Here is a 19,710-nt window from a genome sequence, read left to right on the forward strand (position 1 = left end):
TCTCTATTGAATTTAGGCTACAGAGAATTGTATTAGCCAAATTTAGAAAACAAAATCCTTTCCAACGCACAAATGAACAATAAAGCCTAACAGGTTTGGTTTCCAGCCAATGAACCGTTGATGATATTAGAACAATTAATAAAATGCTACACTCATCTAATTGGAAAAAATGAGAGGGAGAGAGAGAGAGAGAGGCCCATTCTATAACAAAACTTAAAAAAGGATATAAAAGAAATAGTAGGCTAATAATCAAACAAGTGGATTCAAATATGACTCAAAGCATCACAGGTCACATCATATTTCTGTGGAGATGTCGTAAGCTGGTTGAGTTGAAGGCCATTGCCACACATTCTGCAATAAGTTTCATTTCAGGGTTAACTTAATATGACATATGACAATATCCACAAATAATTCTGGATTTATTTTAGATTGCTTTGATATGATTTGGACTAAACTGCCTGATTTTCCGAGTTTGGGTTACTGAGCATTTAACAAAACATTTTCATTGGATGGGCGTAGGATAAAGGTTTTAGACCACATTAAATCTTGAAAGAGAATTGGTCTGGATACAGTTCACTCTTGATTTCCAAAGGGCATAACCAGTGGAATTGGAGTAAAACTCTTGCCAAATCCTTTTGAAGTACAATAAGCACATATTTTGTTGTAAATATTTGATGCGGTCTTTACTGAATTTCAAATAAAATATATGTCTGTATCATTTGATACTGACACCAACAGTGCATTCAGTGACTGTGTTATGTACAAGAGCTGTACCTCTCCTCCTCTGTCATCTAATAAAGCTTTCTCATACCGAATAAACAGTTGGTTCCTGGGTTTTTGGAGATTCATAAATTGGCTTGAATGGGGGAGTCCCCAGTCAGATCTGCCAGAGCAAATTCAAATGTGCTCTCTGCTTGTCTGAGTTTCCAGCCAATTAATTTGTCAATTATCAACAAAATTAAGTAGCCTACAACAAAATCTGGATCTCCAATGGCTTCAAAATTTCTTTCATGATTATGCTCATGGCTGGGTCACACATGAATTTGTAACAATCAGAATTCGATGCTTAATTAAGATCAGTGACAGCTTAACAGACCTGCCATATCACATTATCATATTTATATGTTTTTTACATAGTAGACAGTTGCTTTATTTGGTCCATGTCCTTGCTCTGGAGACCATATAGCCAAAGTCAAAATAGTTCATAAATATGCAAATCTGAATAATTTCAAGAGACTTCACATTTTTTCCCCTTTCAGGTCAGAAGGCCCAAATGACACAGGAAGGAGCTCTTCAACACTCATTTGACAGTAGGATCCATCAGGCTTTGTCAAGTAGACGTCCCAGTGTGCACCAAACTGAAACACAGAAGTGAAGCAGCTGAGTTGGTTTTCCTCTATACCTTAATAGTAAGTAAGTTAATTAAGCACAACCGTTTAATAGAATATAAATGAAGTGAAGTAGTGTCACTCAAAATATTAACAATGAGTCACTTGTACAGAAATGTTTGTTTAAAGTTGTGGCACTCATTGTGTACACGTCATGGAGTTAGTCAGAGAGTTGCATGTGTTGAAACAAACCAATGGCTTTGAAGACACATTAGAACCGGACTGACCTCTCTCATGAACTGCCTGCACCCTCCGCATGGTGAAATTACTTGTTCATTGAGATCACTGTAAAGACAAAGAGTCACTTATTTCAGCAATTCCAGAAATAACTTTTTGGAGTTCCACTCCGTCTGTCATGCATTGCCACATTGTGAAATATTAAGTGACATATTGAATTTGTAACTGTGTCAATTTCCGGACTTGCATCACCTGGCAATTGCAATGGCCCTGAAATCTCTATAGCCCTCTGAGACAGCCTTTGAGATGGCAGTCTTTTCGGCACAAATGCCTAGGGTGTAACATGCATTCTCCACGTTGCAGCCTGGATGAAAATCAGAATTTCCATATTAGTAAGTTACATTAAAGAGACCCTATGCAACTTTTTCATAGTCATAAAATCGCTTAGAAATCGTTGTTTTGCTTGACTGACCAGTTTTATCGAAAACAGTAATATTTCCTCCCGCCCCCAGTGTCCCTATCCGCTATTGCAACCTTGCAACTTGTTCAGGAGACGATCGTTCCCTGTTTACATCTGGAAGGCTGAGACGCATAAAGAACAAGAAGAACCACGCTTGCCATTTATATATTTATATATAGCCTATATATGTATAAATATACACGCTAAAGCTGTCGGGGAAGCTCTGCAGAGAAATATGCAAGCATAAAACGAGCGAAATGAAGAACGAAACCGAAACTTAAGATGAAATCGCCAGTCCTGCATAGTTGCTCTTTAATTCAGGTCAATAAGGTACATGTGAATCATCATTTAGCTCATCCCGGTGTCATAAAACAATGGACTCTTGTATCCATGCAAAATATGAGAGTGATAAGGAACTTTTTCATTTTGTGAGATGTGTGTTGAGGTCAGAAAGGTAGAAATGTCAGAATGACAGAAACGTCTTTGTATACAGACACACAATGGGCCCTCTGTTCATCACTAGTTGTATATCTTTGGACCATTTGCATTAATTAGGCCTTATATTGCCATCAGTACTGACAGCATTCTAAACAATCAGTCAAACAGTCATAAACTATACACTAAAACTGGCATAAATGAACCTGGGTCCCGGTTCCCAAAACAAGTTTGTCTCCAGAGAGAGAATGTGAAGGAAATTGTATTTATTTGGTAATTATTTGTTCATTAATAGATTAGAACATATAAGAAGCAACACTGAGTGCTGTGACTGTTCTGTGGCTCATGATGTGATCTCATGTATATGTGACTTCCCCACACCCTCTTACGTCAATACACATAACCATGATGAACAAGACAATTTTCATTTGAAATCACAGAACTATACATTCCGTTAGATAAAAATATTCAAATGATCTGTTTTGAGTGAATGTCAATTCTCACACTAGATCTGTAGATTGCAAAAATGTAATCAATTCACAAACAGAATATGTCACTAATGACACAGCTGTAATAATTTCCCGCTAAATGTACAGTAGTCTTTAGCATGGAGCCTAGAAAAGTTTTGGTATTTCATAGAAATGTGGTACTTTTTGTATTTCATAAAAGTCTAACTACTGTTTCTTTTTCCTTTACAGTGTTTTCACAAGGGCCCTGTAGCCAAAGTAGTAGTAGTAGAAGTAAGCCAAATATTCACCATCTCACCTGTAAAGATCTTTCCACTTGGAGTTAAAACTGCTGCTCCCACTCTGAACTTGCTGTATGGACAGTAAGCAAATTCTTTAGCTTCCTGTGATTTGGAAATAAGCTCCCCAATGATGTTATCATCTACATCAACCACTGACTTTGTCCCATTGACCTTCTCTTTACCATTCAGGTTTTCCATATCAACACTCTGTGACGTCCTGTGGTAGAATACAACTATGCATCACAAACTTGTGTGAAAGAGACAACCCTCTGTCTGCCCGGGCTGAGGGTTCATGGGTCAGCCCCAACATCAACATTTGAATAGAGGGCGGACCTAGTTGCAAATGAGTAATTGGGCAGGGATGCATGTGAGAAATACTCACGCATAGCACATAGTTTTGCAATATTAAACCAATGTGAAAAACAGACTTAAAACACAGGTAGAGACTCTTTAAAACTATTTTATTTGACATTTTGTAGAACACAGATTTTCAGATCGTTGCATCATCTCTATCATCCATTTGACTATAAATACACTTTCACTACTTACACAAGAAGAAAGCGAAAACAATGCAAAGAGAGAAACAGAAGCAGAGGGACTAGTTTCCTGTTCATTGGGTTCTCTGGGTGTCTTGCTTGTATATAATACAATAAATAGAATAGCAAAAATCCTTTAAAAACGTTACAGCTTATCACCACAATCTGTGGCTTGCACACTGAACAAAACAATGCAACAAAACAGGATTTACCGCTTTCTGAAAAGTCATATGGTCGCTGTACACTCTTGACTTTGTGGATTATGGAGTTATCACTTGAATGAATATTTTTTATTTGTGCTGCCAAGTTAAATCAATCCAAATGGTGTTAACAGTTGCAGTGCTGCTCAGAGAGAAAGAAAAAGAGTGTTTGAATCTCTTCTCCATGGGCTCCTGCCCAGACTACTCGGGTTAGCGCATGTGATTTTTCTGAAAGCTTAAGTAAAGCCCTGTTGTTCCTGTCTTGTCAGCTGGGACAGAGTTAATGAGGCAATGAGTTACTGCCCGCTTCTCTCGCACATGCATGCATGCAGGTGGCCTCAAATTTGAGAGCGTACTCTGTTGATTTGGACTTATATAGCCTAACGTCGGTCTCCTCTCTTATCACCGTATTTGACAAAGATCAGCACATCGGATTAAGAAAATACTTATTTTAGAAGTATTTGTAGATGAGATTTTTTACATTTATTTATTATTGTTCATAACCCAGTCGATCCACCTGGCATAATTCCTCACTCTTGTGTAAACCCCGGGGAAGTAAGGGTTGGCACAGCTGATACCCCAGGACACAATGCCTTCAAATCTCCCATCACAGATGAGGGGCCCTCCTGAGTCACCCTGTGAGACAAACAGAAAAAAAAACAGATTTAACAGTTTTATTTGTTAACATTGAAAATGGTCTAGTCTGATAATATTCTTTTTTTCTCATCTGGCAGAAACCTTTACACAGATTTGAGGAGCTCTGATTAAATGTCACATTCACGTTCATCCACTTTTTGAATTTCCATCTCAGGAAAACAGATGATTCAGAGTCAGATCATATGAGTCAATCATCTGCAATCTTAAATGCTGGCGTGGCTTTTTGTTAGTGAATTACTCACCTGGCAGGAGTCCTTCCCACCAAAGGGTGAGCCGGCGCAGATCATGTTGTCCGTGATCCTCCAGTAGTAGTAGTAGTAGCATTTGGGGATGATGCTGACGTCCACTGCGCGCAGCACTGGAGACAGGTAGTAGCTGTAGATACGCGTGACCCCCCAGCCGCTCACAGTGCAGGTGGAGCCTCCCTTCAACTCTGGGTCACTGTGGGTAGGCACATGGGCCGGCTGCACGTTGGCATTGAGCTGGGCAGGTCTACTCAGCTGGACAGAAAGAAACACAAGAGAGTCATGCCACTGTAACATATCACTGCCCTCTGTTGTGCACACTGGTCTTAATCGAGCTGTGATCATGACATGACTGTGAACTCTGAATCTGAAATAGTGGTGCTTTGATAGTCGTCCATTACTTTGATGAGCATGATGTCATTGTTGAATGTCCTGTAGTTGTAGTTGTAGTGCACAAAGATTTTCTCGACATCGAAGACTTGCTCAAAACCCTCCACATTGGCAAGGCTGTGCTCACTTAAAACCACCTGAATGAGTGAACTTCTGAGGAGATAAAAAGCAGTTTGAGTACTCAAAACTTTGTGTGCTTTTTGGATTAGTCCCTTAAAGGGATATTCCGCCATTTTTGGAAATACGCTCATTTTCCACCTCCCCTCGAGCAAAACAATCGATATTTACCTTGTTCTCGCTCATCCAGCCATTCTGTGAGTCTGGCGATACAACTTTTAGCTTCAGCCTAGCATAGATCATTGAATCGGATTAGACCATTAGCTTCTCGCCTGCTAGCTTCATGTTTAAAAGTGACTAAGATTTCTGGTAATTTTCCCATTTAAAACGTGTCTCCTCTCAAGTTAGAAAGTGCAATAAGACCAACTGAAAATGAAACCTGGCGTTTTTCTAGGCTGATTTGACATGGAACTACACTCTCATCTGGCGTAAGAATCGAGGCAACTTGCAAATGTACCTTAGGCGTAGTGATATCGTACGCAGCATCTGAAAATAGTCCCCATAGACAACAAGCAGTAGTAGTGCCAGTAGTGTGCAAGTTGCCTTGATTATTACGCCAGATGAGAGTGTAGTTCCATGTCAAATCAGCCTAGAAAAACGCCAGGTTTCATTTTCAGTTGGTCTTATTGCACTTTCTAACTTGAGAGGAGAAAATTACCAGAAATCTCTTTTAAACATGAAGCTAGCAGGCGAGAAGCTAGTGGTCTAATCCGATTCAATGATCTATGCTAGGCTGAAGCTAAAAGTTGTATCGCCAGACTCACAGAATGGCTGGATGAACGGGAACAAGGTAAATATCGATTGTTTTGCTCGAGGGGAGGTGGAAAATGAGCGTATTTCCAAAAATGGCGGAATATCCCTTTAAAGCAGTGTGTTCATTCATAAATAATTTAGCATTTATAATTTTTAATTGAATTATTATTAATTATTAATTTATAATTTATTGAATTTGCATTCCATTAGCGCTAACTGAATTGTTCATGACTAAGTGAATCACGCAATATACCAAAAAATCATGTAGAACATTGGTGCAGTGCTTACGGTCTCCAGCAGTGGGCAGCAGACACCACCCACTGGGCTGCAATCAGGGTTCCTCCACAGTAGTGGTTGCGGTTGAACTGGATGGAGGCCTGGTATTTGATTGAGTACGGCTCAACCTCTTGACCTCCAATAATCCTTTGTTCAAGCGTGTCTGTACGTCACAGCCATCAAGAGAGTGAGAGAATGAGAAAAAAATGTCTGTTCATCAGCATGCAGTGTCACAGCTTTGCTTAATCAGTTAGGTGATAGCTAAACATATGGCCGTGTCATTGCCATTACCACAATTTCCTTGTAGCGAGAGTTTAATAAAGGCATGTGGCTGCGTCCCAGAAAACATGTCCCCATGGGGGAAATCGTATCCTACAAACTAGCTGGCACAGGTGTCAGGTTCACACTCTTTTGTGCCGAGGAACTTTTTGTCATGAAGAACAAAAAAGAGAGCTGAAACATTTTGCTTGACCTTTTTGTAAACAATACAGTTTGCAGAAACCCTAATGCATGATCCAGAAGCCACGCTCCAATCTCCTCATCTTCCAGTGGTCACTCAGATTACAAGAGTCATTTCCACCATCATTTTCTGTCTCTTCTTCTATATAGTCACTGATTACCAGTATACAGTCACTGAGTATCTTGATTCAACTCAACTGCCTGAGAAAATCTTTCATGAGAAACAGCAGGTGTGCCAGTGCTGAGATACAGTAAAATATCAAGAGCTGGTCACAGCTGAAGAAGAGCAAGGTAGACAAGTGCTGAGTTGCAGATTGGGGCTTCAGTATTCCAAACCATCTTTATAGCATGAGACTTTGGCAGGTACAGGAGATACAGTACAGTACATAGCAGACTGAACAGTGTAGAAAGAAAAGTGTCTCCATACCTCTGATAGTTAAGACCAACAAGAGCAGAATTGTTGCTTGAAGGCGTCCCATGTTAGCCAGTCCTGTAACAGAAATATGTGTGTACAAGATGCATTGTTAAAATTGACAGGAAAACATCTTCAAAACATTAGATGTGTATGTGTGTTCCCAATATAATTTAAGAATTCCTAGAGAGGGTGTCCCTTTCACTAGCCCCTCAGTGCTCACAGAACAGGTCCACAGAATCAGCAGAAGGCCCTGGGGCCACTTCAGATGACCAAACCCAAGGAAGCACCAGAGAACACAAATAACTTTATTGTTTAGATCTATGAAACACTATCTAAATAAGCAATCCCTCTCCTCTGGCTCTTCCCTTCTGCCTGGAAACAGAATGTGGAAGATGACCGAGGTTGTTTTTCTCCTCAGAAATGCTCGTGTCAATAATACTCACTTGAAGATGGTTGTTGCTTTCACACACCTCAGATTTTCATGGTTGCCCACACACCCAGTTGTTGACTTTTATAATGAAACCATGTCCCACTTTCCATCTGGGACTAGCCAATAAGACGTCTCATAATCAATCCCACAATGCAACAGAGATTGACCTAGTACTTGACAAAGGTACGTGTCCTGCAGGATTATATTGCCAATTCTAAGGGCTCTTTTTGATGCTCCCTTTGGGTGTATTGTTGACTGTGGCTGACGGAAACAGAATACCATCAAACTTGAGACCATCACAATATCAGGGCGGGAATGCATTGTTTTGATGGAAATATGGGTGTGAAAAGTGCTCCATAAGGAGCAATGTATTTGTTGGGGTCTGAACTGAAGTATCATGTGGTGCTGAAACGACTTTGAAAACATACTGCTTCTATGTTGATGATGTGTCACCCGAGGATATCTGTGTTAGTTTGTACTAGACTAGCTATTTGTCATCTCTGTGTCTTTCTCTCTCTTTAAGGCACATTTACAAGTAAAGAGTTAAGTATTATAGTTACCATTGTTTGACAAAGACTTGATTAAAGATCTATTTATTTATTTCTCAGGACTGCAAATATTTACTGAAGTCCTCTAAGACCCCTGCTGGATTACTAACAACCAAACTGTGTAAAGTTATTTGCTTAGAGATTTGTCATTATAGACCTCAAACACTTTCAGCTTTGACATCACAGAGGGGCGTCTTGCTTTCTTGTCTAACAACAATGGAATGTCTCAGTCACTTCATCATCAGTAGTCAACAAGAGTACTTGGGAAAAGAAACAACCAAAATACCACTCCCATTTGATCTCAGACCAGGCAGCAATCCTTTAGTCCTCTTTAACAAAATGGCCTAATTCTAGACTTCAGTGTGGGTTCGGTGACTGACAAGCCTGTCTGCTGTTGAAAGAGTGTAATATTTTGACTTTCACAAAAGCTGTCAAAATTCAGGACACAGGAGAGGTGGGGATGGTCTGTTGAAAAAAAGAAAAGAAAAAGAAATCAAGGCATTATCTGGTTCTGAATATTATCTGATATGGGATATATGTAAATTTTAGGGATCAAACTATCAAGCTCTCTGCTTCTGAAAGGTTGTTTGTTTCCACACATAATTGCATCAAAGTTAGAAATGAATTCATTTCAAATCCTATGTTTCAAATCTTTTTAAATTCAGGGTTATGGGAACGAAGTAACCCCCGAGTGAAAATTCTTTCCGCGTGAGAAACGTATGCCATGTGAGAAAAGTTTGACCCACTGAATCAGACTCAGAGGTCAGGCTGCTTAGAGGGTTAACAACCTGGAACACGTGGAGGTTTTGCCTCCCTGCGCAGAACTGCGGCGAGGGAAACAGTAGCCTATATGTCTGCTGTTGATAGTATGATAGGGCCCTGTCTGAGAGACGGGGGATCCTGGGACGGAGCAAAGCACCTCAGGGCAGGGCCAGGGGGAGAGGGGTGGTGGAGAGGAGGAGGGTGGAGAGGTGGGGAGATGGAGGGGGTGGAGAGGAGGAGGGTGGGGAGAGGGGAGAGGGGGAGAGGTAGAGGATGGAGACGGGAGAGGGGAGAAGTGGAGAGGTGGAGGGTGGAGAGGTGGAGGTGGAGAGGTGGAAAGGGGAGAGGTGGAGGGTGGAGAGGTGGAAAGGGGAGAGGTGGAGGTGGAGGGTGGAGGTGGAGAGGTGGAAAGGGGAGAGGTGGAGGTGGAGAGGTGGCTCTCAGAGGTCTGGAGGCTGAGAGGAGGGGAGGGATGCACAGAGCAGCCTTGTCAGAAGAGGACTCTAATTTGTTTACTATTCATTCACTCTCTCAGCTGGCACCTAATACATGTTCTGCACAAACAAAAATAACAAAATAACAAAAATAATGACACAACCCGAAATTGAGCTTGTCTGTATTTCCTCCCACACATATTCATTCATTGACAGATTACAGATGGCATTATCTTAATGCACTATTCCAAAGTCTTAATGCAGACTAGTCTTACTGCACTATTCCAAAATATTTATCACCTCATTTGATCCTGATAGATTTCCATACGGCAGCATACTCACTGCATGCCGCCTCAGGTGACTTTCCGACTCCAGGTGTCAGTATGACACCACACGGATGATGAGATAGCTCAGGAGATTCTGGTGACCATTGTTTTGGTTTTTAGAATATGTTTAGTCTTGAATGCTCTTGCACATGATGTGATGTGTAGATTCTGACAGGATTCCCCCTTTATGCTATTTTTGATATTTTTGTCTTTATCAAAGTGTCACAACTTTCACAGCCGGGTGGCAGGAGCGTCCCACCTGAGCTCATCTCCTCTGGCCACCAGGGAGTCTTACCCGCCGCCCTGATACCTTTGCAAACACAAACTTAAGGTGTAAAAATAAATACCAATAATCCATAATGTAATAATAACATGATAATAATAATAATTATTATTATATATATATATTAATAATTATTATATGTAATAATGATTATATATATATTATATATATAAGTCCAGTTATAGGTCCAGAGCCAGAGTTTTCTGGAAGATGAGATTTGTTTTCCATCAGTTGCTGTTTGTTTCTCTATGTGATTCTGAGTCATTAAGGGTGTGAGCGTGCACATATGTTGGGTGGGAGGAAGAGCCAGCGAGGGGGGAGAGTGCTCTCATTTACTGTGCTCCTGAGATGACAACAAACAGGAAGAGACAGCTGTATCTGTATGTGTGTGTGTTTATGTTTGCAGATAAGGGGCGAGGCAAAGGATAACAGCGCATCCGTGCACACGAAACTGTGAGGGAACAATAAGGACTCTGAGACAGGTGTTAAAGAGGACATAGGATGGATGAATCGAGTATTGTACTGTGTTCTCTGATGTTAAAATATATGTATTCAACTTTGATTTATAAAAAATAACCCAATTGCAATTTTACAAGCCCAATTAAAACCTTATATTTAGGCTGGGTATTGAAATGGTTCTTTTGACAAGATGGCGCCCTCTTTGGCAGCCCCAATTGAACTTCAGTGGCTTTGTGATATTTGACATCACAAGAAGGCCTTGCTCTAATTCGCCCATTTTTTAGTGGCTATTTCTAAGTTCAATATATTCATATGAAGGAGGGCACAACCATGCCTTATGTTCATGGTAGCTCTTTGGTATGCACAACATCTCCCAATTCATCAAAACCAAGACAAAAATGGTTTCCATTCTATGTCACCTTTAATGACAGAGCAAGAGAAAGGAGTGCGAGGGGGGAAACAAAAGAATCTGAGAGAGGAAGTGTTAGTATGACGTTTATTAAAATGTTTTATGATCTCTTAAGGTATAGCATTATACTGTATCTATAATATATGAAGGGTATATGAACAAACACAGAAGCTCAATTTATTAAATGACCACAAATCAGTTTCATGTCTGGCTGTGTCATTTAGCCTAGTCATTATTTTCCTCATCCAATCATATATTTTTTTTTTTTTTGATGACGTCATCAAAGATTTATGATTTTTTCATTAATTAATTAAGCCAAAGTACAATATCCCGCATTTGTTCAAAAACAGGCAAGATAGCAAATTAGCCGGTTTGATCCCAATACGTGCTTATCAGACTTTTCAGTTTGTCTAGTATGGTTGTGCTTTGAACGATAACGATAACTATAACCATGACGATAAAAGCGTCCTCACTGGCCAACGATAAGAAAAGTCTCTCCTCGTGTTAATGAATGTGATGGCTAGAATATTATGGGTTCTGATTATCTGTTAGCTTTTTATCGTTGTCAAAATCGCTCTGAAAGTGATCAACAACAATATCGTTCTTCATGTCTTTATCGTTATAGTTTATGTGTGAACGTTGTCATTCATATTAATGAGAGCGATATTTGTTTATAGTTATCGTTATCGTTCTTGGTGTGAATGGGCCTTAACAGTGTGCAACAGTCTTCAGATGCCTTGAAAGACCCAAAGCTATTGCAGGAACACAAAACATAGGCAAGTCATTCCACCAATGAGGAATTGATGAGGAAAATACAATCTTAAAACGAATGTGTTGGAAACAACACAAACTGTGTTGTCCGTATCTGGACAAAGATGTGTGTTAAAAACAACACTAGTTGTGTTATTTTCAACACATATTGTGTAACAAATAACAAAAGCAATGTGTTGGAAACAACATATGGACAACATCCTATCTGGACACAGAGATGTGCTGTTTTCAACACATTCATTTGAAGAGTTTAGTGCTGAATTTGACCTCCTAACCATAAACTAAGTACAGTTATACGGCCCATCTCAACTTTGACAATCGCTTGTGATGTTGGCATGTATCAATTGTGACCCTTGTAAAGAAATATATTTGCCATTTTAATCTGTGAATTGTTTTCATTTGATACATGCTTTTCTCTTAAGATACTGAATCAATTGTATAATATGGGGGAGATATCTGAGCGATTACTCTGATGGGTATAAGATCATAAGGTCACAGGTGGGGTTAAACGCCCAGGTCTCATCCTCAGCTTCAATTATATATTGTTCTCCCGTTGGGACAGTGTGGTCACCATGGCAACGGAAATCGGAACTTAGAAACCTGAGAGTTCAGGTGCGTTCGCTTCCCATCAGAAGGAATCAAGGTAGCAGCAGTGCAGTATTGCCTTTCAGTATAGCCTGATCCCTGTAGGTCCACATCCCATCCACGTCTCGCAATGATCCTTATTTCTCTGTTACAATGTCTGTTGCTGGAACTGCTTGCTGTAAAATGTAAGTGAAATCTACTTTTATTTGTACAGAGCTGTCTCCTGTTGTTTATGATGTTTTGAGTGTGTCCACATGTGAATTGGGATCTGAACAGGGCATGATGTATTCATAGCATCCTTTTGGAAACTGAAAAACATAGGTTCGGAGAAAACTAAGCAGAGAGAACTTGTTGTAATGATATTACATTTTGGCTTCCACATAGAGTGTATGATGTGGGAAAACTCACTCAGAGTTACTACTCCACAGTGTCCTATAGCACAGTTGTCTGAGTGTGACTCTTTGATGTGTATACTCAAGGGATAACTTGTGTTATGTTGTTTTGATTGGAGAGCAGACATTGTAATGTTTATTAGAAACCATTGTGATGTATGAGTAAAACTATCATATGGTTATTCTTTTGAGATACCACATTTACACATATCTGGGACTTAGTGTGAAATTGATGGGGAAAATATTAAGCATTAAATTACCTATCAATGATTACAAGTTACAAGTACAAGTTATTTAATGCTATGCTAACATTGAGATTGGAGGGCATGACATTGTAATGTTTATTATTACTGTTAAAACCATTGTTATGTTAACATTATGTTAACATGTTTAACATCAAGTTAATTAAAAGAAACAGGAGATACACAATAGGCAGAATAGTCCGAAGCCTCTCCTTGAATAACAGCTGTTTTAATAAGAAGCCAAATCAGATTGCCTTTAACACCTAATTTAAGGAGAGTGGGTGAAAGCTGAACCTGATGTTCTGAGGTTTCAGTCAAGGACATTCTCACATTTTGTGGGAAGCTAAGTCATACCGGTCAGGTCGATTTTCCACCATGAAGCTGATCCTCACATAGCAATGTGACGCACTGTTGCATAATGTTTTAACTAATGTACAGCATATCATTGTATAGAATTACCCTCAACCATGGCATGAAATAACTTGTCTTGACGTGAATGTCACAAGAGCATCAGTATCCTTGTGGGTATAAGCGGGTATCACAAAGGGTCCTTTTTCCCAGTCAGGACTTCCCTGTTCCTTTAACAGGTATACTTTGAACAAGATGATAGCATTAGAGTTTTATTGTTGAAGAGCCAAGATTGACATTGTCATTGAGCTGGAAATCTCAGAGGACATCTTTGCCAGACATCTTCACCGATGGAGTGAAAGATAGCAGGGAATTCTATAGAAGGCAGTATCTGGCAGACAATACGGTACAGTCACAACAGATTGATGGGCTGTGAATACCTGAAACTGCTGTAAGAAGGAAAAGGAAAGTGTACAGTGGATTTCCTACAGTGAAAATAAGGACATGGAACCTGCTTCTAGTTTAATGCCAGTGTGTCACTACACACAAGTCAGAACATTAATAGGACAATTATACCGTACAAGATTACACAGAGATAATTTTCATCCGCATTAAGTTACCCTCATAGCATTAGCTTTCACAGCATAATGGAGGTTCACCTCTAAACTGTAAACAATGATCAGAGCACAATGCAGGTTCAGCTAAAAATGACAATCTATTATAATGCTGACATGATTTGTAATGCTATATTTATGTATTTTGGGTGAAGTTCTAAGTTATGGATTACTCTGACCGGTCCACAACAATGACATTAGCGTTCATTCTTTAATCTTATAGTGTTGCCCAAAGATATTCTAATTGCAATTCCCTTTTCTGTTCTCTGTTGATGCTGCAGGCCAAGAGTGGATTCAGGGTCGAATCATAGGAGGCTATGCCCCACCACCACACTCCATCAAGTACATGGTATCCATCCAAAGCACCTCAGGACAGCACTTCTGTGGGGGCACTTTAATCAACAAGTACTGGGTTCTAACAGCCGCTCATTGTGACGTGGGGTAAGGTGACGTGTTGACCTCCTTCCCTCTCCCTCTATATGTGTCCTTAGGCAGGGGGGCTTTTTTCTACGCTACATCTTAAATTACACAACGAAATGCATGAAAGGCCTTGTTAAAGGCAGTGAAGTTAGGAAAGGCAAAAAAAGAGAAAAAAAAACCAACAAAAGAAAGCTCCAAATAATGCAACATTGCATTACACTTGCATAAGTCATTAAAATTTAACAACGTTTCAAAAACATGCACAGTTGTTCTGTGAGAATGCCTCACAAATGTTCAGTTGTCTCCAGGAACAAGGAAGGAGCCAAGGGGGCAGGTGAAGTAGGGCAGCCTTGTGGTCAAGTCTTGGCATGAGTGGCCATGTGTGAGAGAGTGTGTCCTTCAGTTTGAGGTATCAGATAATCAGGGCTGAGGCAAGTGCACGGAACTGATATGGCTTAATTCCTGTTAATCTCACAAAGAGTGCCATTGTGCCTGCTGGATTCATGGGATAACGTCTGACAACAGGATCAAAAAGGCCTTGGGGCCAATTGATGTTCTTACCATAATCAAACATGTCTTAGGAGAAGTGAACAAAGAGAGCAATGTGATTGCTGCGAAATCCACATTGTGAGAAAAACATATTATGTAATCTTCTCAGAACAGCGTCATCACGGATGTTACTCATCATAAATTTCTGGTAATTAACCTGTGCACAAATGTCTCTCATCTCTCCCTTCCTCTTTTCCAGGGTTGAGCACATGATGATTATAGCTGGAGACTACTCACTCAGCATGTATGAGGGCACTGAACAGTTCTACAGGCCGTATCTCCTTATACCTCATCCAGATTACAACAAAACTACACACAATGCTGACATCATGCTCATTAAAGTAAGAGAGGATTAACTGTATAGGAACAAAATTATTCATAGCCTATTGATTTAATGTTTATTTTCTCTTGACCAATATGTTAGTTCAGATTGGAGATGACACTGTCACATTGCCAAAAGTTTCAAACAAAGTTTTCATCTTCTTTTAACATTTTTATGAAAAATGGCATGTCCAAAATTATTCATACCTTTTTAAAATAATCAATGGCAACATTTTTTATTTGCATTCACAGCTCTCAAAATGGTTCTTATAATACCTACCAAATCTCTCCATGTGTCCACAATAATTCTAGACTGCACCTTTTTAGCAGCAATCCGAGTTTTGAGGCAGGAACAAGTATTTGGCATCACTTTGGCCTTGTGCTCATTTTTTTGATGGACTGAGGTCTGGACTCATGTCTTAACCATGCTATGTTTTGCTCTGTTATGTTCTGGATCATTGTGTGCTTTAATGGTCCAATACTGTCTATTATTGCGGCAGGTCTCTCGGCAGACGGCCTGATCTTTTCCTCCAAAAATCTTAAAGCAACACTAAAGCACTTTTCCTCTGTCGCTATTTGTTTATCCAGCAAATAACGAGTATGTTTTATGATCTTATGAAAGTATGATGTAGTGCGACATTGAAGCAAGTCAAATTTGTGGTTTCTTATGTGTCATTCCATCGTACTACAGAACCGCTACCCGATCTGGTAAACTTACATAGTGCGGTTATAGCCGATAGAGGGCCGTGAAGCGAATGCAGAAGTGCCCTGCACCCTTTTACGAGTTGATGAACCACTGGAATGATTTTGAGGACATTAATTTTAAGGTACAAAAAACTTGTTAGTGTTGCTTTAATGTAAGCCTCTTGTTTTAGTGTTACTTTGGGAGGGTCATCAGGTCCCATTACAGTATATAAAAAGCACATACTGAATACGGTATTCAGTGCAGACCTAGTCTGAGTTATTTTCAGGTAGCTTGTGAAAAATAAATGGTCTTCTTTAGTTTGTTCAACTTGTTTACTGAATCCACTGATTACACTCATTAGCTGTTCCTGTATGCTCAGAACTGGTGCCACTTAGCGAGTGGAGTTGGCTGACACAAAACACTTGGGAGTTCTTTTTTGTGTCTCAGCCTAAAAGTTCTGCTTATGGGATAAAGGCAGCAGGCAGGCTAGCATGTTTATTTACAAATATGTGTTTTAATCAACCTCAAGAGATGCTGCTCAGTCTCTGAATGCTCCTGAGACATTATGGTTCTTTTAAGCTGAAGGGCCTGTAGACATTTCCCGCTCATTATTTGAGTAAACATTTTTCAGATGAAAAGACCACACTTTTTCAAAGATAAAGGACCCAATGGCATCCTTACACCAAACAAATTTGAGATTTGGGAAAGATTTTTGAAAGATTGAAGTCTTTTGAGTAAAGCTTGAATGGGGGGGCAGTAGTTAAAAGACTACAATCTTTCAAGACTCTTTCCCAAACCTTGTCAAAATCGTTTGGTGTAAGGAGGCCATTAGTAAGAAACTATTGAAAAAATTCTCATGGCTCTTTTCCTCTTGGGATGGAATCAAATACATTCTGGCTATGCTGAAGTCATCTGAGACAGTTATACTGTGGAACACTCAAATATATATGGCCTGAGCATTAAACAGTCAAACAAAAACAATTACTTACAGTATGTTCAGTGATACAACTGTGAAAACGGTCTTTTTGTTTCTGAGGTGAATTATCACTGGAAAGTCAACATTCAGCACCACACCATTTTCACTGTGCTCAGCTCCATGTTGTTCATCCCCCCCCCCCCCCCCACTCCTGTCTCCGCAGCTACGGGCTCCCGTGGTTCCGAACAACTACGTGTCCATCGCCCCCCTGCCCCGTCAAGATGCCCTCGTGGCTGAGGGTCGGGTGTGCCGGGTGTCCGGATGGGGCCGCACCAGCCCCGCTGGCGGGCAGATACCCTCTGTCCTCCGCACGGTCAAGCTGCCCGTCGTCCCCACCGCCCGGTGCAACAGCAGCGACTCCTTCAACGGCAGCATCACAGAGAACATGATCTGCGCAGGATACAGCACCGGGGGCAAGGATGCCTGCAAGGTGAGGTCAAAGGTCAATTGGACCACCACTGTACATTAGACAGCTGACATCAATAGGGGTCAACTACAGTCCGTGTGTGAGTGTGAGTGTGTGTGTGAGAGAGAGTATTGATGTGTGGGTATGCTTGTGCACGTACTAGTACATGCGTATAGGGTTTAGTTTCTATAGTAACCCAGGCTCCTGATTTGTTGTTTCCAGGGTGACTCAGGTGGCCCGCTTGTGTGCGAGGGCCGTGTCTATGGCATCGTGTCCTGGGGAGAGGGCTGTGCTGATCCCAGGTATCCAGGGGTCTACACCGCCGTGTCAAGATACCGCAGGTGGATAGACCGCATCATTTTCAGCTACTACAGCAGGTGTCGCACGTATTAGACCAAGGCGCGACTGTTTCAGCCACGGTCAAAATACTGAACTACAACTACTGTAAACCAGCACAACACTTATTCCTAATGGCTTGTAGGTTGTGTCCCCAACTTTTTTTGTAATCTTACTGACATTCTGGAGGGAGTGCATCTCTCTCTTTTTAACAAGGTGCCATATTCATACTTGACAACCTCCATCTGTTCGACATAACAAGAGTAGATGGAGTATTGGAATCCATCCAAACACTTACTGTACCACAAACGATGACCATGATGATGCCAAGAGAGATTCTAGTGACTTTAAAGTATTAGTGTTTTGGACTGGGCATTGATGACCTTCAAGCTGTCTGAAAGTTTTGTGAATACATTCCAGGTATAAAACCAAATTTGTGGTATAGAACAATACAGTGGACGGAGTGTTTGTTTTATTTAATAATAATAATAAAAAAAATGTCTTAAGACTTCTTTCAAAATAAACCTATGGAAAACATATAATCGTCATTAACTTTGCAGTGAGAAAGCTATGGATTACACCATCTTGAGAGTAGCTGCCAACAAGCTCATTATTAAGTGATCAAAGGTGTTTAGCCAACTGAACTATGCAGCTGTATGCTTTATTTCCTCCAACTCAATCAGAATTAGTATTCGTTTTGTATCAGAAACTACGAGGTCACTACAACTTTCTATATTTAGCATAACTCGATAAGTATGATAAATATTAATGTATCAGAAGTGTTCATTTTTCACATTATGAATTCTTCATAACCAAAATCAATTATCAACACACAGTGCTCCAATTCAATAGAACCCCTATGAGTAACCTATCCACTCAGTGTCCCAGGCTGGAGATTGGCAGTGCCCTCGTGACAGTTTCCAGCTCCAACCATGGCACGGAATCCATGAAAGGGTGGAAATCTCAGCAGGCTCTTGCACACCTGAGAGCGTTTCTGTAGGTGTATCAGCACCCACATGAATAGTTGATGGCCCACTTAGAAGACTATCATATTCCGCACACCTAGACAATAACTTTAGGATGGGCAGGTGTGCCCAGAATGGATTGATGTGGTTTATGAACTTTACAATTTCATCCCTGGATTGGGTCTATTCTGTAGAAAAGTGGGGAGTCATTGTTGTGGGCCTGATCATCACTGCTTATCACATGGTGCTATTGAGGGATATAATAGCACATACTCTCAGAATATCATATCGTGAGTATGGGTGTGCCTCCATGGGACTGTATGTTTTTCTCTCTGCGTAAGCAGTCTTATTATCAATTCTGACACACAAAAAAAAACAGGATTCTCAGGGCTGTGACTCCCACGGGACCAGGCTTTGTGGCTGCTCAGACAAAGTATGTCACATACCATTAAGATGGAAATGGATTCTCTGCCTGACTAGCAACAGAGCCATAATTGTTTTCACTATAGGAGATATTTACACATGACCAAAATACTAATGCATGTTTGCATTCAGCAGAATATGTTTTCATAAGATGCGTAAATCAATACATCGAGGTATTTACTGATGAGTATTTGCAACTAATTACAGAAATAGGAAATTTACTTTATAAATGGATGTTGGTGGCAACTGTAAAAAGTGAGAGTGTAGTTCAAATGTTTCATGGATCACCTACTGTATACATTTACACTGCAATATCCAACAGCACGGCATGCTTAGAATTTTATGATAATATTTGACCAGGGTAACATGAACAGAGACAAGCATAAAACAACAATTATAATCACACATTTACTGAAGGTAAGGTGTGTTTTAGACGATAATGTACTAACTATAGAAATATATAGTGAACTAAATTTGGAGGACATTTCTATCCCTGTCATATCCACTCCATATATCTCATCACAACCCATTCTTTCATACTGACTGTTCCATATTTTCCAGTGAGGGGGAGCCTGTGTGTCCTCGTTAGTTTTTAGGCCACAGATTTTACTGCGTTACCTTTGGCTCACCCACCGTGCCATCTGATGCCTCTCCACCATGACATATGTTCAACCTGGCACCTACAGAGACCCAGCGCCAGCTCAAAATGGAAGCACAAATCACAAAAAAAGAAAACCCTGCAATTATACTGATGTGCACGTCTAGGTCTT

At 40.3% G+C, this 19,710-nt stretch overlaps 1 protein-coding gene and 1 long non-coding RNA gene across 2 annotated transcripts; both read left to right on the forward strand.

Moving 5' to 3' along the window:
- The first annotated feature begins 310 nt into the window (after nucleotides 1–310).
- On the forward strand, nucleotides 311–17,966 carry zmp:0000001088 (trypsin). The gene is made up of 6 exons (XM_062542009.1): nucleotides 311–315; nucleotides 1,283–1,413; nucleotides 14,141–14,300; nucleotides 15,028–15,169; nucleotides 16,974–17,240; nucleotides 17,439–17,966. Exons 1-6 carry the CDS (start codon nucleotides 311–313, stop codon nucleotides 17,607–17,609), a joined length of 876 nt encoding a protein of 291 aa, XP_062397993.1. The 3' UTR covers nucleotides 17,610–17,966.
- On the forward strand, nucleotides 1,808–3,642 carry LOC134087581 (uncharacterized). Its single transcript, XR_009939836.1, has 3 exons — nucleotides 1,808–1,957; nucleotides 3,159–3,289; nucleotides 3,398–3,642. It is a non-coding gene; the product is annotated as an uncharacterized LOC134087581 (long non-coding RNA).
- Nucleotides 17,967–19,710: the final 1,744 nt, after the last annotated feature.

This window comes from Sardina pilchardus, chromosome 7 (genome assembly GCF_963854185.1).
Source record: "Sardina pilchardus chromosome 7, fSarPil1.1, whole genome shotgun sequence".
NCBI classification, from domain to species: Eukaryota; Metazoa; Chordata; class Actinopteri; order Clupeiformes; family Clupeidae; genus Sardina; species Sardina pilchardus.